General features: G+C 42.3%; 1 protein-coding gene across 1 annotated transcript; it reads right to left on the reverse strand.

The window, feature by feature from the left end:
• Positions 1-7882: 7882 nt before the first annotated feature.
• GJD2 (gap junction protein delta 2) lies at positions 7883-11640 on the reverse strand. Its single transcript, XM_004609549.2, has 2 exons — positions 11428-11640; positions 7883-10468 (listed from the first exon to the last, which is right to left on the reverse strand). The coding sequence occupies exons 1-2, from the start codon at positions 11496-11498 to the stop codon at positions 9574-9576; spliced, it is 966 nt and encodes a 321-aa protein (XP_004609606.1). The 5' UTR covers positions 11499-11640; the 3' UTR covers positions 7883-9573.
• Positions 11641-24493: the final 12853 nt, after the last annotated feature.

Genomic DNA, 24493 nt, shown 5'->3' on the forward strand with positions numbered 1-24493 from the left:
ACAAACTAGCTCCCATGCTGCCAAATCCCCAAACATCATCACCCTGACACTTGCTCCAATCCCTTTCTGTTGAGATTGAAATGTATTTTCTAAATCAAAGCTGATGCTGACATAGAATCTCTGCATGGTCAGACAAGAATAGTGTGGTTGATGCCTGAGAAAGTAAAAGTGTGCAAAATGATAACATTAAGGAACCTTGTTGAAAGGTGTGTCTCACATTGTCTTCTCAATTATGCAAGACTTCCTGTGACTGATCCAGTCTGATCACTTTCCTCTCCTACTATTTCTCCCTGCAATTCCTGGCAAAAGTAAATCCTCCAGTGTCCAATATATGCCTTAGGTTTCTCTGCCAGAGAACAGTTGTGTTTATGTTGGTTCCTATTTTCTCTCTCCTTCATGGAAATGTACTTCAATACCACCTGGTCCGTGACATTTCTTGATCCCTCTCTCAACAGACATAATCAGTGGATGCCTCCCTCTTTAGATCAGAATGTTTTGAACCTTTAATATGACAGGGTTCATACTATTTTTTAAAAAATTTTATTGAATCACTGTGAGATAGTTACAAGTTTTCATGTTTGGGTTACAATCACACAATGATCAAACACCCATCCCTCCACGAGTGCACATTCCCCACCACCAATATCCCCGGTATACTCCCCCTTCCCACCCTCCCTCTGCCTCCATAGCAGACAATATTACCCGTACTCCCTTTCTACTTTTGGGCATTATGGCTTGCAACACAGACACTGAGAGGTCATCACGTTTGGTCCATTATCTACTTTTGGCACACATCTCGACAGGGTTCACATTGTAATTTATGAAGAATTCTAATTTATTGGCCTCAGGTGTACTATAAGTTCTATGAAGATAGAAAGTACATCATACCTACCTTTGAATTTTCTTTTTGATGTGGTCCAGGCTCTCTCATGTCACTGCACTTCAGACAGTGCAGAATTGCAGAATTTTGTTAAAAGATATTTTATTTCTTCATTGGAGGTCAGGATTTTCAAGGAAGGGCTGAGAATTAGGAGGTGTTAGGGTACAACTATAGATGATAGATCCATTATTTTGATATGTTAAATTAATATGTTATGGAGAACATCCCCAATCTTTGGGTTCAAAGAGAACTGGTTCATTCCTCACGACTGTCACAGCTACAAGAGATGTACAACACTGACCAGGTCAAACCATGAATCTGGTGCACTTCTCAGAGGCCTCTGTATTAAAACACTGTCTTTTCTCTCCAGATATGAAAAGATCCACTGAGTACCTTTTAGCTATGACTACTCATTTGAGTTTGGTTTCACTAGGTCTGTTTAGTAAACATACAATCTATCTGATGTATAACAATTTCTAAATGAGTGTAATCTTTGGGTAGTCACAAAAGTTGCTCACTAATACTGATTGAATTAGAGCCCTAAGTGGGATGGGATTGAAAAATATGTGCTTTGCCTGCTATTATTTTAATTGCTTTCATCAAAATTCCACAAAGTCTGCTCAGATCTAAGACAGAAGATAGTCTTTCAATCATTGTTTCTAATTTCTCATATCCCACTCAGTCATGAAAACATGGCTGCTTTTGAGATCTTTATTGGACTTTCATTTGACCATTGTATTTGATCAAATACTTCACAAGTTGAACAAAAGTTAACAGAGTTTGTTTTTGTTGGGGGACCATACCCGGCAGTGCTCAGGGCTTCTCCTGGTTGACAGAATATCACTCGTAAAATGGTTAGGAACAGAGCCACAGACCAATGGAACAGGGTTGAATATTGTGACCCCCCCAAATATATGATCATCTAATATTTGATAAGGGAGCAAGAAATGCACAGTGGAGCAAAGAAAGCATTTTTAACAAATTGTGCTGGCAAAATTGGACAGATACATGCAAAAAAAGGGGCTCAGATCTCTGCCTATCACCACGTACAAAAGTCAGATCAAAATGAATTAAAGACCTCAACATCAGACCAGAATCCCTAAGGTATATTGAAGACAAAGTCTGCAAAACCCTCCACGACATTGAAGCTAACGATATCTTCAAAGATGACACGTCACTAGCCAACCAAGTGAAAACAGAGATAAACAAATGGGACTATCTTAAACTAAGAAGCTTCTGCACCTCAAAAGAAACAGTGACCAAAGTACAGAGACAGTCTACAGAATGGGAAAGGATATTCACCCAATACCCATCCAATAAGGGGTTGATATCAAGGATATGCAAGGTACTGGTTGAACTCCACAAGAAGAAAACATCCAACCCCATCAAAAAATGGGGTAATGAAATGAACAGAAACTTTCTCAAAGAAGAAATCTGAATGGCTGAGAGGCACATGAGAAAATGTTCAACATCACTAATCATCAGGGAGATTAGATGAAAGCAACTGGTGTTGGCTTTTGATGTGGGGAGAAAGGGACTCTCCTTCACTGGTGGTGGGAATGCCGATTGGTTCAGCCCTTTTGGAAAACAATATGGACAATTCTCAAAAAATTAGAAATTGAGCTCTCATTTGACCCAGCAATACCACTCCTGGTAAAATATCCCGGAGAGGCAAAAAGGTATAGTAGAAATGACATCTGCATTTGTATGTTCATTGCAGCACTGTTTACAATAGCCAAAATCTGGGAAAAAAATGGAGTGTCCCCAAACAGATGACTGGTTAAAGAATCTTTGGTACATCTACACAATGGAATGCCAAAATCTGGAAAAAAATATGGAGTGCCCCCAAACAGATGACTGGTTAAAGAAACTTTGGTACATCTACACAATGGAATACTATGCAACTGTTAGAAAAGATGAAGTCATGAAATTTGCATATAAGTGGATCAACATGGAAAGTATCATGTTAAGTGAAATGATTCAGAAAGAGAGAGACAGATGAGAAAGATTGCACTCATCTGTGGAGTATAAAGTAACAGAATGGGAGACTAACACCCAAGAGTAGTAGAGATAAGAACCAGGAGGTCTGCCCCACAGATTGAAAACTGGCCTCACATGCTGGGGGAAAAGGCAGCCGAGATATAGAAGGGAACACCTAGTAGAGGATGTTGGGAGGACCCACAAGGGTTGAAAGATGCATGCCGAAAGTAGACTCTAGACCAAACAGAATGGCCACTCAATACCTCTATTGCAAACTACAACACCCAAAAGGAGAGAGAACAAAAGGGAATGCCCTGCCACAGAGGCAGGGTGGGGTGGTGGGGGTTGGGGTGGGGGTGATGGGAGGGATACTAGGAACACTGGTGGAGGAGAATGGTGGAGGGATGTAAATGATAACTGTACAAAATGCAAACATGAAAGTTCATAAGTTTCTAACTGTACCTCATGATGATTCACTAATAACAACAACAACAACAACAAAGGTTTGGAAGACTATTTGTGCTGCCAGGCAGAAACCTGAGTTTACTGTATACAAAATAAACATCTTACCAGCTATATGATCTCTTTGGCCCCTGAACAGAAATAATTTCTCCCTTGAGATTTCACCTTCACTAACTTTAATGGCACTATGTTGCAATTTTTCCTTACGAGCCAGGTCTTCTTTCCTTTACTAGCCAGAATGAAGCTGAAGCCAGGCTTCATTCTGGGCTCCTCCTCTGTCCACTGCAAGTTCTACCCTTGGGTAGCACCTTTTGTCTCCATTGCTGCTCCTTCCATTCCCAAAGCCCTGAGTTGTTGCTGGTCTTCCTCTATAACTTCTCACTAACTTCCTGTACAATATAAACAACAGAAGATCTCTTTAAAGAACCTAAAACTTTCCTTTACTCCTTTAAAAATTTATTCTCCAAAGATCTTATTCCTATAATTTTACTCTAATGTTGTTCACCCAAGTTGTTCTCAACCCTGACTCTACAGAAGAATTATACGGGAAAGCTGAAACAAAAATTACTGGTGTTGGGGCTTGTTCTTCAAGCCCCTGTTCTGTCTTGAACATGTATCTTACTTGACGGCCTCTCTGTTTTCTTGATTATTTACACTCTAAAGATATTCTCTTACACAATTCTTCATCCTTCTCTCTCCTCACATTTTTCTAAATAAGTTTTAATAAAAATTATCTTTCTTCACACAGAGAAAAAAATATTACTGCAAGAGGGGCTGGAGCGATAGCACAGTGGGTAGGGCGTTTGCCTTGCACGCAGCCAACCCGGGTTCGAATCCCAGCATCCCATATGGTCCCCTGAGCACCGCCAGGAGTAATTCCTGAGTGTAGAACCAGGAGTAACTCCTGTGCATCGCCGGGTGTGACCCAAAAAGCAAAAAAAAAAATATTACTGCAAGAGACATTCTAGTTTGGATGATCCGGAGAGGGGCAAAGGCATTTGGATTTTTGTTTGTTTGTTTGTTTGGTTTTGGGTTTGGGGCCATACCCAGTCATGCTCAGAGCTTACTCCTGGCTCTGTACTCAGAAATCAATCTTGGTGGTGTTCAGGGAGCCATATGGAATACAGAGGATTGAAGCCAGGTCAGTCACATGCAAAACAAGTATCTGAGACTCTACTATATTTCCATCCCTGGTATTAAAAATTTATTTAAATTAATTTTCTTATTATTAGTGATATGAATTTATCCTCTTCTCCCACACCACCCTGAAGTATCTTTTCTTAGCACTTCTCAGGAACTAAGACTTAGATCTTATTTTTATCTCTAGGTTTTCAGACCTCGAAGCAAGAACTAAATGGCCATTTATTGTCTTAAGTAAGGATCCACAAAACTTAGTTTGTTCCAGACAGATACAATTCACATAGGTTGTTCTGTTGTTTGATTTGATTAGCTAACCTGCCTGTTTCCTTTCTCAAAGGAGTCTCATTTGTACAATAGATTATATGGCCCCCAAAGGGTTCCTAGATGTTTGAAAATGTTTACTCTAATGGGCTGGATTGTGTGTTTTGAGGTGACTCTATTTAGAAAAGACCTCAAATGAGATAAAGAAGCGATTACACTAAAATGAGGCCATAGGGTGGATCTTAATCCAATCTGTCTAGTGTCCTCAGAAAAAAAAAAAAGAGGGAATCTGGACATCGGAGAGATCAGGAATAGGTGCATGTACCCAGAGGAGGACCAAGTGAGGGTACAATAAAAAGGTGGTCATCTGGCAGTCATGGAAAGGCCTCAGCAGAGGGAAAACTGGCTGGGATTTTGATGGTGATTTCCTGCCTCCTATAATTGTGAGAAAATCAACTTCTACTGTTCAAGTAACCTAGTCTGTGCTATGATGTCATTTATTATGGCAGCCCAATAGTACACTTGGCAACTATAAATAAAGTCAAACCAGCATGAATATTTTTTCCTAAGCATTCCTATTCTCTAGTGTTCATAAAATTTTTTGAGAAAAATAGTATCTGGCTTTTAGTTCTTTTGGTTTCCTTCGCCATATAATAAAGGGCTTGACTTCATGGGAACTTAGCTTTCTTCCATGACGAATTGATAAGATGGTTTCCAGATTAAAGACTGAGGTGCATGCCTCTGACAGTAGACAGTGAAAGTAAGTGTTATGCATCATTACAACAATGAAGGCACTGTTCTTACCCCTCAGCCACACACTGATATTGAAACATGTCATCTCCATTCAGCAAGTGACAGACAAAGTGGTTTTTAGAAGACTCAGCACAGGGTCACTTTAGGGGTGTATAGATTAGAGTCCTGTGTGAGCAGGCAACCAAATTATTTTTAATGCATAAAGGCTAACACTCCTAGTGAAAATAGGCGACCAAAGAGATATTTCTGGGGCTGAAGTACAGTGGGTACGGCATTTGCCTTGCACCTGGGTTCGATTCCCAGCATGCCATACGGTCCCCTGAGCACCGTCAGGAGTAATTCCTGAGTGCAGGAGCCAGGAGTAACCCTTGTGCATCGCCTCTTATGCCCCCAAAAGAAAAGAAACACAAATATTTCTGCAGAATAAACAGTAAAGGAGAAGATAGAGGTGAAAGAGAAACCAGGTTCTCATAGTGCTTTCTTGCCTTCTGACCCTCTGTTTTAAATTTCGTTCTTTTCCAGTCCTCCAAGGTACAGCTGTCATCCTGCATATATTTTAATGCTTCTGATACCTGAGGCCTTAAAAATGACAAGTTCTCCATTACATCTTTTTGTCTTCCCCAGGCTAAGTAACTTGAGTTCAGTTCCTCTCAAAACTTTCACTTCTTCCTCTTTCTTTATTTTGGTATTTGGGACACATCTGATGATGCTCAATGTTACTCTTGGCTCTGCAGTCAGGGATGCCGGGGATCAAACCCAAGTTAGCCTCATGCCAGGTCAATCCTTACCCACTCTACTATTTCTCTGACCCCTCCTCTCCACAGACTGTAGTTCACCAAAGACTCAAGTTTAAGTGATTACTATATATTAGTGCTATCCTCTCACAAACTACAAATTAGCATCTCACACATCTGTGCGGACCATCAAATCATCAGTATCTTTTATTCATTAAATAGAAAGCAAAGGAATCAAACTTACCTACACTATTCATTGTGAAGGACAGCTATGTTCCCAGGTGTGCTCCCTTCTCCGTTACTGATAAATGAATTAATCTTGCTTATTTGCAGGTGTTTGAAAACATTAAAGAACAAAATATACCAGCCCTATGGATGCATTTCTACCAGGAAACTCTATAGCTCTTCAAATTTTACATCATTACATAAATACAACAGTCCTTGTTTTCCACACAGATTCCTACTTCTTTCACACCCCAGCATATGCTAAAAGCTCTCAAGCAACACTCTTTCGCCATCTCTGGGAGGTGTCTTAAAACATTTTTAGCTCACCAAACACAAAACAGAGGAGAATCTGTTTCTCTAACTCAAGGATAATTGTCTTCAACTATGTATATATACTGTAAATGGAAACCTATAGATTTAAAAAAGCAGTTTCACTCTAAAATTGGCATTTGTACTGCAATAGTTGAATGGTGCAACAATTGAGTTTCCAAGCATTCTGGAAATTCCATGTTTTTTTTGTAATATTCAGACCAAATACCCAGTAAAATTAAATGGTGAATAACATTAAAGAGACACAATAATACCGAAGCCTACTGAATTAATGGGACTACACATAAACCAAAACTGATGAATGAAATGTGTTTCTGAAAGAGTATCTTATGATATATAATAAAAAATATCAGAAATTAGAGAGAGATAGTACAATAGGTAAGGTGCTTGTCTTGCACGTGCCCAATGCAGGTTTGATGTACAGCTTCCCATGTCTCCTTGAGTACCACCAGGAGTAATTCCTGAGTGCATAGCTAGGAGTAACCCCTGAGCATCACCAGGTTTGACCAAAAAACTCTAAAACAAAGATCATTTTCATTTGAAAGAACCACATAAGAAATTATTAAGGTATAGAACTTTGCATATAATACAATAGCAGCTAATCACATATGACTATTTTAGTTAATTAAAATTAGAAATTCATACCTTCAGCTGCCTCACCAGATCTTAGGAGTTAAATACTATATCGGGGGTGTTTGAGCATTGTATAACTGAGACTTTAACCTGAACGCTTTGTAACTTTCCACATGGTGAATTAATAAAAGAATTAAAAAAAATACTGTATCGGCTAGTAATTGTCATATCGTGCGGCAAAGAGAGCAAAAATTTCCATCATTACGGAAAGTTTGATAGGACAACCATGGTTTAGAGGGTTTTATTAGAATATGTGATGAATATAATTCTAAATACCAGGTCTTTTTGTTCCCTCCAGACCCAGCTAGGAGTGATCCCTGAGCACAGAGCCAGCAGTGAACTCTGAACACCACTGTGTTTGGCCCAAACTGCCCTCCACCCGAAAAAAAAAGAGAGAGGGAGATAATGAGTAGTACTATATACCTGCAAAATGTGATAAACTGGCAGAAAAGAGCAATGAAAAAAATGCACTCCAAGAATGAACTAATATTATAAAGAATTGACATTTTATTACATGGAATATCTTCAGATAAGCAGAGAAATCTTGGGCTAAGATAGAAAAGAGTTAGTAAATATTATTAGAATATCTCATTACACTCTGTTTAAACATAAAATGCACTAGCTTCCTCTCATCTATTAGAGGTTAATTGGACTTTATTGGTCTTCCTTCAAATACTATTCATTCATCCCTTACTTCCTGCCCTGAATATTATGCTCTTATAAATAAGCAACAAAACATTTTGAACATATATTTAATTATAACCCTAATAAAAAGAGTAAAATGAAGACTTCCCATTTTACAAAAAAGGCAAGAACTTTATTTTTAACAAATCCTCAGTTTTGTGGTACACCATTTACATCTCTAAATCAAAAATTATAAAGATAATGCAAAGGAAACAGAGAACTCCATAAAAGCACATCATCCAAATATACTATTGGCCAATGCTTAAACTAAATACACAGTGAACATGAAAGGTTCAGTTATGGCACTTAAATAAATAAGAGCAAGGAGAACAGAACTTATTCACAGTCCAAAACAATAGGCTTTTGACCTTTGGTATATGTCTCAAATAAGCATCCGTAAACACCTGTTAGTCAATAGTGTTTAGTTCTAGGTTTCTTATGCTCATGTTTGTGTCTCAAAAATAACCAACAAAAATAATAAACCAGGTTTGACACGGCTGATTAAGGTCTGTGGTGTGAGCACACAGGTAAATTCAAACCATGGCAAAACGAAGTGCAGCTGTGTTGCACAACAAAATGATGTAAGAAAACAAGGGAAACGTATCCATTAAAAATTCCGTCCTTGGGTGGACACCCATGATATGAACAAAAAATAAACTTTTAATGCTATCCAGAGTCCACAAGATGGAAGGCAGAAATATCCCAAAGCTTATAACCACATGCCTAACAGTGCAACAAACCATCTTACAGAAGTGTTACAGTTGCATATTGCAATTCCCTCCCTCCCACCCAACCCCTGCCCCTAATAAAGAGCACCAGTGCAGTTTGAGTTAGAAAATTGGAGATACTGAGACATTCCTAAAGTTTTCATAATGACTAAGGGCTAGTCAGATGGGGCTCTAATGCAAACCTCTTCATAGTCATTTTTCAAAAAGCACCCCATGTCATTCTCCCTAGCTTGCAGAGAAACCATACTAGGTATGCAGTAAGGCCAGATTCTGAAAGGAAAAAAGCTGGCATGCTATCCTGGATTGAGGAATTGGGGCATGCTGATGGAGAGGTACAAGAAAAGTGCCTCAGGGATGATTTCCTACAGCCCAAGATGGAATGATGTACTGAGATAGGTCACACATTTTGTGCCAATGAAGTATTTGAATCACACCTTTCACCAGATATAGACCTCAGCAGAGTTAAGTACCATTTGGTAGCTGTGCAGGTCCACAGTTGTCAAGAATAGACTGAGTCACATAATAAAAAGGTCCAAAGAAGTGCAACTCATCCATCTCATGATTCTACCTGGCTGTCTTTGTGCAACCAGGACTGTGGCCATCGGCAATGGTTCTATCTTCTTCCCTCTTCCACTGATACAAGATCTTCTCTTATCCAACCTTAGTCTACATCTCAATGGTGAGAGTCACCTAAATGAGGGCAGATACTTGAGCAAGTTATCTGCATTATTATGTACTCCAGGCCTTCTCAAAGACTGCTCCCTCACACGTAGGCAGAATCGCTGGACTGAGTCCTGCCAAAATTGGGAACACTGACTCGGGGCAGGTCTTTGTTGCGGATCTCATAGACTGACTTCCTCTTGGCCTGGGCCCCTCGCACAGCCAGCTTGATCTTGCGCCATCCCAAGTGGTTGAGTTCAGCCAGGTTGAGCACCACACAGATTCCACTCACAGCAAACATGAACACTAAAAAGACGGTCTTCTCAGTAGGCCGGGACACATAACACTCCACTTCCTTGATGCAGGGATAGCGGTCACATTCATACAACCCTGGGACACTGAAACCATAGAGAAAGTACTGGCCCACCAGAAATCCAATCTCCAGGGCATTTCGGAACACCACTTGAATAATGTAGAAGCGGGAGATGCCTTCCTGCCTTCGGAGCTTGGACCGTGCTGCAGTACGGAGCCCTGATGGGTGTGGAGTCAGCTCCTTAACCTCTAAACAATCCGGCTCTGTCTCCTTGCTGGTGGTCTCTGTGTTCTGCAGTACCCCATTGACAATGGCATTTTGCAACTTCTTATCTTCTCTCTTGCCACTGCCACTGCTCCCACCACCCGTTCCTCCAGGACCTCCCATGGACTCAGGGGGGTCTCTGTCCAGGGCTAGGAAGACAGTAGAGTAGCGGCGTTCTCGCTGCTTGGCAGACTGGTGCACAGAGTAGGTGATGAAGCAGAGGCTGGGGGTACACACCATTATAATCTGGAAGACCCAGTATCGTATGTGGGAGATGGGGAAGGCGCGATCATAGCAGGCCTGGTTACAGCCGGGCTGCAGGGTGTTGCATACAAACATGGTCTGCTCATCATCGTACACCGTCTCCCCCACAATGGCCACAATGAGGATCCGGAAGATCACCACCACAGTCAACAGGATCCTGAGCAGGGAGGGAGAGGGAAGGAGAGAGGTTCTCATGGGCTGAGTCACTGACTTAGGAAAGCCCTGCTCCTTCTTTCCCTGGGCTTTTGCCAGTCTTGTGACTCGGGAGCTGTCCATCCCTGCCCGGTACTGAACTGGGAAGCTAGGAAATATTTTTTTGTCTTTTTCATTTCTGCTGGGTTCTGGTGGACTAATATTATCGGGATCTCAAGTACACGTATCTCCATACACTGGACATGGTGTATAAGCAACAGATACATTTCACCTGTCTTATATGGAATGCACAGAGGCATGAAACACTTACACTCTGGACATGGCAAACGCACACGGAATATCTGGACATAGTACACATTTCAATGTCTTCCGTGGGTATATATAACTACTCCAAGTAGATATCTATACTCAATATGAATACTGATCTCAACGCTTTATATAAACAGCTAACACACACACGCACACACACACACACACACACTGTTGTCAGTTGGATGTGTGGGTTTCTGACGCTGCAAGTTTTAACACCCAAATCAGTTTAGCTTAATAAATATTGGTTGGGCAGATACATCTGCTCTGAAGAGCAAACCCTTCTCCCCAGTTGCCCTCCTCTGTCCAAATACAATCCTGCTTTCCTTGTGGATTCTATTTAGGGAACCGGATGGAGATTGGCTCTGATTCCGGAGGGGAGGGGGACCACGACTGAGATAACAACTCCTTTTCTGATGGAAGAAGAGTGAGCCCACCGCCGTGCTACACCGGGAAGGGATGGAGCAGCTGGAGGAGGGGGGCATCCCGGGGCATCGGGTAATCCCTCCAAGCAGGGGACACAAGCGCAAGACGAGAGGAAGGGGGCAGAGGTTGGGTTTGGGGCCGCTGGGGCTCAGTGCGGACCCTAGAAGGGATTCCCGGGGGCCGCCCGACGGGCCCCGCGGACGGTGACGGCCGGCTCGGCGCCCTTACCTCCCGATCATAGTGGAGTGCTGCTGCACCGCGGCTTCCAGCAGCCTCTCCAAGATGGTCCATTCCCCCATCGCTGTGCATCCGGAGGCGGCAGACAAAGACTGGGCAATACCGGGCACGTTCCCGCTCCTGGCCCCTCCCGGGCCGCACCTCCCGCTGGGAGCGAATTGCCCCCCCACCCGATTAAAATCAGGAGGAAAAAAAAGCTTTAATCCACGGATCCCCCCTCTTCCTTTTCCTTGTACTTAAAAGAGGGGAAAGACGGAAAGAAATCCCAGCGCGCCCAGACCAAAGGGGCAGGGAGAAGCCGTCCGGGACGCGGGCACAAACCTCCCGCGCCGTCCGTGGGGGTTCAGGTCTCCAGCCCGTTGGGTGCCGGGGCAGGGGCGGGGCGCGGCTGGTCCCGCCGGCCCGCGGGTGGGCAACGCTGTGCGCGCCGCTCGGCCGGCCGCGGGGGGCTGCGGGCTGGAGAGGGGCCCGAGCAGCAGTCCCGGGGGCTGCTGGCGCTCCCGAGCGGGCACCGGGCGCTCCCGCGCGGCCGCTTTGCGAGGCCGGGGCGGAGCGCGGGGATCGGGCTGCGGGACTCGGAATCCGCGGCCGCCGCCTCTAAGCCGCCCTTAAGTAGACTCCGCCTGCGTCACGCCAGGTCGGCGGAGGGGAGCCGAGCGCGGCGTGCGGCTGTCGCTGCGCGCCCGAGCCCGAGGGCCGGGGACGCACGACCGAGGGAGAGGGGGGCAGGAGCCCGGTGCGGGAGGGAGGGGGGAGCGGCGGGGAGCGGGGAGCCTCGGAGAGGAAAGGACCGCAGCGCCCCTCGGGGCTTTCTCGGGCGCCCAGGTAACCTCACCTGACCGCTAGCCCCGGCCCGAGCTGGGGGGAGCTGGGAGCAGACGCGTGGGTGAGTGGGTCGGGAGGGGCGCGAGGAGGTCGGTGGCTGCTGCCCGCGCTCCCCTCACCTTTTGATCCGGCTGAAATGCCCGTTTCAAAATGAGATGCTGCTTGGGGGGTGGCAGAGATAGGGTGGGCGGGGAGAAAAAAGCGAAGGGGTGGAGGGCGGGTAGGACGATTTTTTGATTGACCCAGGGAGAAGGCTGCCTGGCCCCGAGCAAGCCAACGTGATTCTCTGCTGGGGTGAGACAGGCTCGTGCAGAGTCTCTGCAGGCTGAAGCTTAAATGCGGGTGTGAGGCTGCCTCTGACCATGGGGTCTGGCCCCCAGCCTAAGAGGTGCCTAGCTCGAGCCAGTGGGGAGCCCAGGTGGAAGATTTTGCCCCCCCCCAAGGCAAACCCAGATGCTTTGCTATTTTGAAAAGCAAAATGAAAACTTCTTTATCTGTCTCTTCTGATACTAATAGGAAGGAAGGGAATTCTTGGGTAGCTTGGTTTTGAAGCAGTCCCACAATCCTGGTGAAACGGAGCCAGATTTTGGGCACCACCTCACCCAGTCTCACTTCCCACTTCCCACTCCCTCAATCAGCAGATCCTAGATTCATTCATTCGTTTGTTTGTTTTTGTGCCACATCCACCGATATTCAAGGGTCACTGGAACTGCCCTCCGGAATCACTCCTGGGGGTGCTTGGGGGACCTTCTGGAATGTCGAGAGAATCAAACCTGGTGGGTAGAACCTAGTGGGCTATGTACAAGGCAAGTGCCCTTCGCTCTGTGCTATCTCTCAGGGCCCAGTAGATCCTAGATAATGAGTTTTAAATTTGTATTCTGTTGTCAGTACCGTCTAGAGCAACCACTTAAAAGTGGTCGCTGAAAATTCGAAGCGATCACACGAAGTTGCTCATTAGTTCAGGGGTCAGTATTAGGAGACACCAATTGGAAGTGTTTCATTAAAAAAAAATGTCCCAAAAGTACATTGGGCACACAATTGGTACTCTTTTTGAAAATTCAAGTCTAAGAGGAATGCTTGCTCCTTTTAGGCATATAATTCACTCTTACTTATTTACAAGGATCATAGTGTAGATGTGTATTACATAAACCAAGCCCCATTGGGCTTTCAGTTCTGAACAACTCAGATGGTTGGGTAACCGGAGGTTCAGAAACTGGGAACTGAGTTCCAGGGCATGGGAATGAATCCTCTCAGAGCAGATATCTACATAAAATGATGAGTAAAGGCATCACCCAAACTTTGGTGCAGATGGTATCAGTGAGATCTCTCCAAGGGCAGGCATCTTTCCCCTCAAATAGTTTTTTTTTTAATTGTAAAGGAGTAAAAGAACTCACTAAAAATGGAAAACCTATGAAGTGGAAACGGAGAAGTGAAGTAAGCAGATAACTGCCTTATTTCTTGCTGGAAGGGGGAAAAGTGCAAGGGTGAGAGTGGATGAGCCAACTGACTTTCAGATACAATGGCGAACCCTCAGCTCAGATGTAGCGTGCTTTTTTTCCACTTTCTTTCCTGCACCCTTAACCTCTGACTCCCTGTATCGCGCCCCCCACTCCCCGTCTCTGGTAGGTGCTTTGAGGTCAAGTTTTTGGACAAAGAAAATCCAAGGAAATTAGTTTGACATCTTTTAATGTCCCAAAGTACACTGCGCAACTAAAAGACATTGTGTTCTGTACACATGGCTTTTCTGAGTCTTTAAAGAGGCTGATCCTAAAGATATAGATAGCAGGAAATAGTTTTTAAGTGTCATTGCAGTACAATTTTCAATCTTTGAGTATCTTATGTCTATATAATTGATAATTTATTATTGCTTTGAATGTCATATGATTTAATATGTCATGTAAAGTCAAGATATGAACACATACATATGCAGTACTTGGCTATAAACCCACAAAAGCACCCATAAACAGAATCTATAGCTTAAAAGATTTATCTCTTATTTGATATAGTATTTTAAAAAATTTATTAATTTTCTTTGTTTTTAATCTACACCCAGTAGTACTCAGGGCTTACTCCTGTTACTGCACTCAGGAATCTCTCATGGCAGGGATACTCTACCCACTGTAGAGTATCACTTTGGCCCCAAGGTAGCCTATTATTTTTTAAATTTTGTTTTTATTTTAGTTTTTGTTTGGGGGTCATATCCGGTGTTGCTCAGGGCTTATTCCTGCCTCTGCACTCAGGGATCACTCCTGGTAGGCTCAGGAGATTATGTGAGTACCAGGGATCAAGTCCCAGGCTGGTCAAATACAAGGCAAGTGTATTATGGCTCGGACCCCTTATTTCTAGATCAAAAACAAATAAACAAAAGAAACCTATCCTGGGACTCAGAGCAATAGTACAGTGGGTAGAGCATTTGCTTTGCATGAAGTTGACCTGGGTTCATTTCCCAGCACCCCTTATGGTCTCCCAAGGCTGCCAGGAGTAATCCCTGATCCCAGAGTCAGGGGTATATCCTGACCACCGCCGGTGTGGCCCCAAAGTAAAACAAAACAAAACACTCTATCCTCAACAGCATACCTTGGAAAAAACTGAACTTTTTATATGTAATAATCACTCAAGTTGCTTTACACTTTACTATATTGCATTATCTTCTTTATCAGTGCCACTTCCAGTTAATAATTTTCCTTGATAGTGTTGCATTAAATATGAAAAGACTCTGTGTAAATCTGAGTATCTCCAAGTTTCCTGAGGGCATGAACTCATCCAGCTAAACTCTCTCTCAATTCACTCCTGATTGAAAAATCCTCATTTAAGTCAACTGGGAAGTTTTTTCTTTTATTTAAAACTTGTTGTACTTTATTAAAATAACAGTTTTAAACCTTTTTTTAATTGAACTCATAAAACAGACATCTGTGTGCACTTGGCATTCTGGGATGCTCATTAAAATATAGGAACTGGAGGCCAGAGAGTTAGTACTGGGGCTACAAACACACTTTAAATGTGCTCAAACAGGGGCCGGAGCGATAGCACAGCAGGTAGGGCATTTGCCTTGCACGCGGCCGACCCGGGTTCGATCCCTAGCATCCCATATGGTCCCCCAAGCACCGCCAGGAGTAATTCCTGAGTGCAAAGCCAGGAGTAACCCCTGAGCATCGCTGGGTGTGACCCCCCCCAAAAAAGATAAATGTGCTCAAACACCAGAACTGATTCCTGAGGACAGAGCCAGGAGGAAGTCCTGAGCACTTTGAGGTGTGGCCCCCAACGAGCAAACAACAAGGCAATGAATGCTCTAAACCCTGGTTCAACACTTGCCCACCAAGCATTACCAGGCACAGTCCTAGAGAACCCTGAGCCCTGCTATGGTAATCCCCAACAGCGCAAGAGTCAAGCAATAATATTGTAGCATTGAGTCCTAACATTAAAAAACTGGTCAAATTGGCCAAGAGTTGCCAGGAGGGGCCTCCAGACCTCCTGAGCACTGCTTGGGATGCTCCCAAAATAACAAATTTTAAAAGACAAGACACTGGTTCCTATATTAAATAAGCTAAATTAAAATCTATTTAAATAAGGAATAGATTCTATTAGTTTTATAGTTACCCACAGTGGTTCTAATAACAATATGAAGTGAAGATATTATGGATATCAGGGAAGGAAGAAATCCTATAAATCAGAAAAGCCTAATACCTTGTTCATAAACATTTAAAAATAAATTATTAGGTCCCACAATTCATACAGCTAGTTAAGGGAAACTCTATGAAGAAAGCACTATTTAAGAGTCCCAGAGAAGACCAAGTATATTAAAATAACATAAAATGTGACCTTTAGGGAAAAGAAATGGTATTAGGGTGATTTGCATCATAGAAACATAACCACTTGCAGGCATCTCAAGAAAAATAACACCTGAATGGTTGATTTTGCAAAGTCATCTTGAAGAAATACTCATTTTCAATTGTAAAGCAGAAAAATTATTTCTACATCTACTGAGAGAAGTTGTAAAATATATGTAGCAAGATATTTAATATTCTAATACAGGGCTCAAATGCAGAGTTACTAGCAATGATCCCATTTACAACATGGACGTATATGGTGTTATTTCTATGTGCTTAGAACTTGATTCTCTTCTAAGTCACAGATACCCAGGTGAACCTATTTGTTGGCAGTTGAAATGCCTGAAAATTGACAACACTACTACCCCTACCCACCTACACACACACACACACACACACACACACACACGCATACACACACACACACACACACACACACACACACACACACACACCCTCTAGGAACTTATTTAAGATATAAGAATTAAGGTGAATCTGCTGAATTTTTCTCCACTGGACTGCAAATTCTTGAGGAGCAGAAGGCAAGTCTAACATGACATGGTCTTTCTTGAGTGTAGAGAAAACAAGTTTGCTGAAGGGATGGGCTCTCTATAGCTGGAATAATTGCATGTGCCCTGAGTAGAGGTGGATCTTAGCCTCCCTGAGTGACTATAACTTGTATTCAAATTCAAGAAGAGAAATAGTTCCTTTTGCCAGTGAAAGTCCTAGAGCAGCTTGAACTCTCCAGTAGAAAGCCTGGCTAACCATTTTCTTTGCTTTGCTTTCACTCACAGTAGTCCTAAGACCCACTGAACTAACCCAGAAAATGTAGCTGAGCATGCAAGCCTTGAACTGCTGCATCATTTCTGAACATCATCCTCAGAAAACTGATCAGAGTCCTGTGACACAGGCTCTTAAAAGTGCCTGCCTATGTAGATTCCGTGATGTGTGTGCCCTGGGACTGGTCTTTGTGTTAAAAATCCTCCACATTTCATTCACAAACAGCTAAGATTAACTGATCTCTATCTTCTATCTTCCCCAGTGGCCTGCATATATCTGTTTCCTAATGAAATCATCAGATGGTCTTTGGAATGGACAAACTGAACCTATCTATGAGACTTAAATGAACTTAGGAGACAAATGAAAAGCTACTATTCAAAGTTACTATTTGCTGCAAGTAATCTCTCTCTCTTCCTCTTTCTCTCTCTCTTTCCCTCTTTGCCCCTCCCTCTCTCTCTCTTTCTCCCCCCTTTCTCTCACTCTCCTTCTTAGGTTTAAATCTCAATTCAAATGTTTAGGGAAACATGTTAGGGAAATGATTAGGGAACATTGTAGGGAGACATTTAGGAAAATGTTTTTACAGTCTAGACAAAATTTGCAGAGTAATATTTTTAAGTTGTCCAATCCTCCAATCTTATGTCTCTTTGTATGGTGCCTTCTATGTAATTTAGGCTGCCATCCCACCATCTTTTCAAATGTATTTTGCAATCTCATGGGCCCTAATGACAAAAGACTGTATTCCAAAATAATAGGACAAATCTAGTATCTTTTGCTTACTAGTTTTTTGAATAAAAGGGTTTGTATCTCTTTAAAAAAATCACATGTACTAATTCCTCACTCCTCATTCTCCTTGGATAGAGAACATATACCTATGTGTAGTAATATCTCAGGGATTAATGTAATATGACATTGTGGCCAAAGCAGACGTGTGAAATCACAGCAAATAAATTAACACTCTGTTAAGAATCAAATCAGTCCTGCTGACACATAATCTTTCACATTTATGTCAAGTCGTGATTTCCATTCACATTGGGAGCTCCCAGGGGGGCTCATTAAACTGCAGGAAGAGATTTCTTTTAAGTCAACAGTATTCAAGAGTCATTCAGCTGCAGCACAGAGGAGCCTGTCTGGGGTCTGGGCACCCCCCACTCCACCCCACCCCCTTCACACTCTCATTGTCACTGTCCAGCCAGAATCACAGTCTTGCGGATATTGCTAGACTTCCTACTGAGTGTGTTTGCAGTCTGTAATAAAGAGGGGGGAAATTGCAAGGGAAATGCATGCATGTAGGACTTGTCCTAGACAAAATTGTTAGCTGTGGAGTTCTCACACGTATCCTTCCTATACTTTTTCATATTAAAGTTGGTTGCTAAAAAGTTCCATCTTGTCTTTTGCTAAAAAGTTCAGTTTATCTTTTTGCCTCAGGGCTTCAGCCAAGAGAATGATGTGGAATTGATATTTGTTCCCCCCCCCCCAAACATCTTCTCTAGGATCTTGCCTGGAGCTCATTTTCAAGGTTTGTCCTATCTCACAATCAGACATGGATTCTCTTGGTTATCTAGCTGGTCTTCTTGACCTCCTGAAATTCAGCCAATTATAGTTTTCCCAGGATCTGGGGACTTGAGACTCTCCAGAAGACATTGTTGGGTTTTTATAGTTCTTCTTAACATCTGTGCCTTCTACTCTTGGGTACCAATGTCCACAAATGGATACTTGCTTTCTGTAGCTGGAAAGGGGTCGTCATTTATGAGCTGCTCATTATTCTCATGCTCATCTACCTAACTGCTCACCATCAAAACTGAGCCCTTCTGGTTTGATTCATAGGTTTCTCTTAACTCCAGAATTCTCAAGCCCAATTTCTATTTTTTTGATATAAACTCATCCACTTTTACTATAGATTGTCTTTGGTCCATTAGTCCATCCTTACCTTCTTGACTTTTGAGCTTCTCCACATCATATTTCACTTGGTCCCTACTCCTTACTCCACAATCATGAAGAAAAGTAATCGGATAAACAAGCACTCTGGAGTGTTAATAACTGATAACCACTTAATGTATTATCCTTCTCAGAGGAATTATCCTCATTTAAGTTGTAAAGCCTTCATTCAAAGAAACTATTTTTTGAGGCAATTTTCCCAAACATTGTGCAGAAAGAGAATAGCTTTGAGACCAGGCTATTTTGGATGTTGAGTCCTCCCAAATCACACCATAAAAGCACTTCCTTCTTTTATTGATCTATAAAGTGATCCTACTTGTGGAATTACAGGAATTACATTGGTGTAATGTTCTGAAAATTTAATCCTTAGAATGTTCCTTAGAATCATCTGGGAAACTTTGAAGATGGCTGTTGTTAATCTGTTGCCCACATCAATTAAATAAGTATTTCCATAGGTAAGATATAGGCATTGGTTTTTCTAAAGAAAATTCCCCAAGTAATTCTAATATGCATCCAAGTTTGAACACTAGTGCAATAATATCCACCATCAACTACTTAGGCATGGCAACCCTGGAGGACTCCAGTTAAATAAGCTTTCTCCTGGTGCTGGGAATAGAGCATCTCAACACAAAGTCAGAATTTCATTCTGAAAATGTGTTTCTGTGGTTCTGTAAGTACTTAAAATAATCCATATAGGCTAAGTAGTTAGTTGCTAAACTGCAAACACCCATCTCATTTCATCTCAGTCCATTCCTGGCCATCTGGTCCTCTGTATTCCCATTACAGGGCCATGTGTGTATTAATGGAATGATTGCATCGGATTACATCTTTTATTTCGAACACAAGAAGAACAGTGCTTGCGCTTTGTTCTCTAGCAGCACTGTTTCTGTCATGATGCCAGTAATTAAGTCATTCTTTCTAACTCACACAGAGGTAGGATGGTCTTCTATGAGGGTGACACTGTATATCAAATATTATTGTTTATAATAAAATTTTAATTTTGTTGCCTGACATCTTCAGGCAATATAGATACTCTAGTCAGAAGCATACATTTCCCGTGTGAGAGTCTTGGTTGTGATCTGTATTTTGTGATCTCTTGTTTGGCCTGAATTGATTATCAAGTTGTGGTCTTTGCTGTAATAGAGGAAGCAACTAAATCAGAATTGCTCCATTAGACACCTTTTACCCTATTTTCTATAAGTTTTGTCTCTACAATAAGTTAGATGCCCTTAAAACTACATTCCTCTGTGTGTGTTTGTGTGTGGTGTGCGTATGTGTGTATGTGTGTAGCCATTTCTTGGTGGAGAAGGGAATGGTGGTAGAAAGTGGACCCTCTTCTTAACCTTATTATAAATACTTGTCATAGTAGTTTGCATTTGTAATCAAGACAGTTCCTCTAAGGACATTTTTAGTGACAAATGTTCAAATACCAAGAAGTTTCTCCTAGCAAGTGACATCTGAATGACCATGAAGTAAGGATGGATGAATGGTTGCCTAGCATGATATTCTTTAATCTCTTACCCACTTGTCTTCCTAGATTGTAATACTTTAAAAAAGATGAGAGATGTGCATGTATATCAACTGTGGTATATGAGTGTGTTTAGGTCAAAGAAAAGATTTTTCTATTTTCCCCTAAGAGTCTTGTGGAGCCTTTGAAGGCCTATAAGAGGGTAGTGAGATGAGCAGTCTTGTTTTCCAAAGTTTAATCTATTTGTATTTTCAGCGAAAATAGATCTGAGGCGTGGGCAAAAGTGATTGCAGGGAAACTAGTTACTGCACTGTCACTGTGCTGGTGGGTCACATTCATGTAACATTTCATGGACATGTAACTTGCAATGCATCTTCCTCCTCCTACCTTCCACCCCCCCACCCCTAGTGTATGTCTACAAGGAAACACCTTTAGGATTTAACTCTACTTGCTCTCAGGGAAATGAGAGAGGGGACTCTCAGAAGCCAGGATCTTTGCAATGATGTAAGAAATCGATCTAATTGTAGTGGTCACCAGAAATACCTCTTTAATTAGTTGAAATTTTCCAATTCTTCCAGAGCCTTAAAACATGCTTATCTCAGCTTTGGATATATGCTACTGAAGACAGCCTTTGGGACCTAGCATGGAAGGCAAGACTGTGTTAGCCTCTCTTTCTGGTCCTACACTGAAGCTCTTGAAAAAAATACATTTTTGTTTCTCTTCATGATATGATGAATTTTAAAATTTTGGTTGACATCTGCAATTTTATTTTTCTTTTTTTAAATTTATTTTTTAATTAGTGAGCCACAGTAAGTGTACAGTTACAGGTTCACACATTTTTGTTCTTGTTATTCCCTCATACAATGTTTGATAGCCCATCCCTCCACCAGTGTCCATTCTCCACCGCCAATGAACCCAGTGTCCCTCCAACCCCCCCAGTCCCATCCCCCACCCCACCCTGCCTCTGTGGCGGGGCATTCCAATTTGATATCTCTCTTTCCTTTTGGGTATTGTGGTTTGAAATAGGGGTATTGAGTGGTCATCCTGTTCAGTCTCTAGTCTACTTTCAGCATGCATCTCCCTTCCTGCACAGGATCTCCAATCACATATTACTTGGTGTTCCCCTCTCTATCTGGGATGACTTTCCCCCAGCGTGTGAGGCCAGCTTCCAAGCTATGGAGCCAACCTCCTAGTGTTATATACTACTATTCTTAGGTAGTAGTCTTGTATTCTGTTGTTCTATATTCCACAGATGAGTGCAATCTTTCTATGTCTGTCCCTCTCTTTCAGGCTCATTTCACTTAGCATGACATTTTCCATGTTGATCCACTTATATGTATCCACTTAAAGTTCATGATTTCATCCTTTCTAACAGCTGCATAGTATTCCATTATATAGATGTACCAAAGTTTCTTTAACCAGTCGTCTGTTCTCGGGCACTCGGGTTTTTTTCCAGATTCTGGCTATTGTAAACAGTACCACGATGAAGACATCTACAATTTTAAATGAAGTGTAAGGGCCAGCACTCTGACTAGTCTGGGGACGCTGGGGGTCTAGTGCACCTTTGTTTCCCTTAGAAACCGAGGTTTTGCCTTAGGTCTGTACATCAGGGGGCAGAGAAAAGTTTAGGTGAAGGATTAGGGTTTTTTGTAGGAGAAAGAACATGTGAAAATATTTAGTATTTGGGCATGTCATGAGCCTTGGGCAACTCATTTTGAATGGCATTGTTTATAGGGGTACCCTATTAGGTAAAACTGGCAAGATCCACAATGCTAATGATGAACAAAATCTGGGGTACAGAATACTAATAAAAGTTGTCTTTAAAAGCCAGAGAGATAGTACTGTGGGTATGGTATTTACCTTGCATGTGGCGATTCAGGTTTGACCCCCAGAACCCCATATGGTCACCCAAGAGTGATCCCTGGGTGCAGAGCCAGGAGTTAGCTCTGAGCACTGTCAGATATGGCCCCCAAACAAAGAAATAAAACCAAAAGAGTTGTCTCTAGGTCAAAGAGATAGGATAGAGTGAGGGGAAAGGGTCTACTAACATGTGGCTGAGCCCACAGATCTGGTTTGAATCCCTGAGGACTGCCAGGCATCACTCTGAGAAGAGTCAAGAATGGGACCTTAAGGATGGCAGTTGTAACTCCCCATCAAACACAAACAAACAAGTTGAAGCTAACGGTATCTTCAAAGCTGACACGCCACTGGCCAACCAAGTGAAAACAGAGATAAACAAATGGGACTATCTTAAACTAAGAAGCTTCTGCACCTCAAAAGAAACAGTGACCAAAGTACAGAGACAGTCTACAGAATAAGAAAGGATATTCACCCAATATCCATCCAATAAGGGGTTGATATCAAGGATATACAAGGCACTGGTTGAGCACCATAAGAAGAAAACATCCAACCTTATCAAAAAATGGGGTGATGAAATGAACAGAAACTTTCTCAAAAGAAGAAATCTGAATGGCTAAGAGGCACACAATAAAATGTTCTACATCACTAATCATCAGGGAGATGCAGATCAAAACAATAATAAGATATCATCTCACTCCACAGAGACTGGCCTACATCCAAAAGAACAAAAGCAACTGGTGTTGGCGCAGATGTGGGGAGAAAGGGACTCTCCTTCACTGCTGGTGGGAATGCTGACTGGTTTAGCCCTTTTGGAAAACAATATGGACGCTTCTCAAAAAATTAGAAATTGAGCTCCCATTTGACCCAGCAATACCACTTCTGAGAATATACCCTGGAGAGGCAAAAAGGTATAGTAGAAATGACATCTGCATTTGTATGTTCATTGCAGCACTGTTTACAATAGCCAAAATCTGGGAAAAAACAGAGTGCCCAAAAACAGATGACTGGTTAAAGAATCTTTGGTACATCTACACAATGGAATACTATGCAGCTATTAGAAAAGATGAAGTCATGAGATTTGCATATAAGTGGATCAACATGGAAAGTATCATGTTAAGTGAATTGAGTCAGAGAGAGACAGATATAGAAAGATCGCACTTATCTGTTGGAATATAAAGTAACAGAATGGGAGACTAACACCCAAGAGTAGTAGAGATAAGAACCAGGAGGTCTGCCCCACAGATTGGAAACTGACCTCACATGATGAGGGAAAAGGCAGCTGCGATAGAGAAGGGAACACCTAGTAGAGGATGTTGGGAGGACCCACTCGGGTTGAAAGATACGTGCCGAAAGTAGACTATAGACCGAACAGGATGGCCACTCAATACCTCTATTGCAAACTACAACACCCAAAAGAAGAGAGAACAAAAGGGAATGCCCTGCCACAGAGGCAGGGTGGGGTGGTGGGGGCTGGGGTGGGGGTGGTGGGAGGTATACTGGGAACATTGGTGGAAGAGAATGGGCACTGGTGGAGGGATGTAAATGATCACTGTATGACTGAAATGCAAACATGAAAGTTCATAAGTTTGTAACTGTACCTCATGGTGATTCACTAATAAAAAATTAAAACAAACAGGGGGCTGGAGCAATGGCACAGCGGGTAGGGCGTTTGTCTTGCACACGGCTGCGGCTGGTCTGGGTTCTATTCCTAGCATCCCATATGGTCCCCCAAGCACCACAAGGAGTAATTCCTGAGTGCATGAGTTAGGAATAACCCCTGTGCATCACCGGGGTGTGACCCCAAAAGAAGAAAACAAAACAAAAAAATTAAAACAAACAAAACACACACACACAAACACAAGCAATGGTTGTCTTCATAGGAGGATAAAACTTTGCTTCAAATGTTGTGTCCTAACTCAAACTACTTAATCTCGTCTTTTGTAATCATCTCAGACCCCCTAGTTAGTGTATAAAAAGTCCTTGTTACTTTAAAAAAATCATACCTTGTTTTTTTCCTACAAGTTGTATGAGCCAATTTGATTATCCAATTTACGTTCATAAGTGGCTTTGGAAAGTATATATTTTAATGAGTCTGAATTGAACAGAAGAGAAGAAAATGATTTGCACCTGCCTCGTGTAGTTTCTTGGCAACTGTGAGCTGGGATGCTGGTTCTTCTGCTTTTCTAGCAGACACATCAGAGAGTTTTCTTGTGTTGTCCCTTAATATTCACTCATTTTTGACCATTGACATAATGGAATTTCCCTTCAAAGAAGGGTTTGCTAAGCTGAGAGATAGCTCTAAGACCTGGAACCCGTGCCTGCCATGTACGAGGCCCTGAGCTTATTCTCTGATACCACATGG

Source organism: Sorex araneus, chromosome 3 (assembly GCF_027595985.1).
Source record: "Sorex araneus isolate mSorAra2 chromosome 3, mSorAra2.pri, whole genome shotgun sequence".
Lineage (NCBI taxonomy): Eukaryota > Metazoa > Chordata > Mammalia > Eulipotyphla > Soricidae > Sorex > Sorex araneus.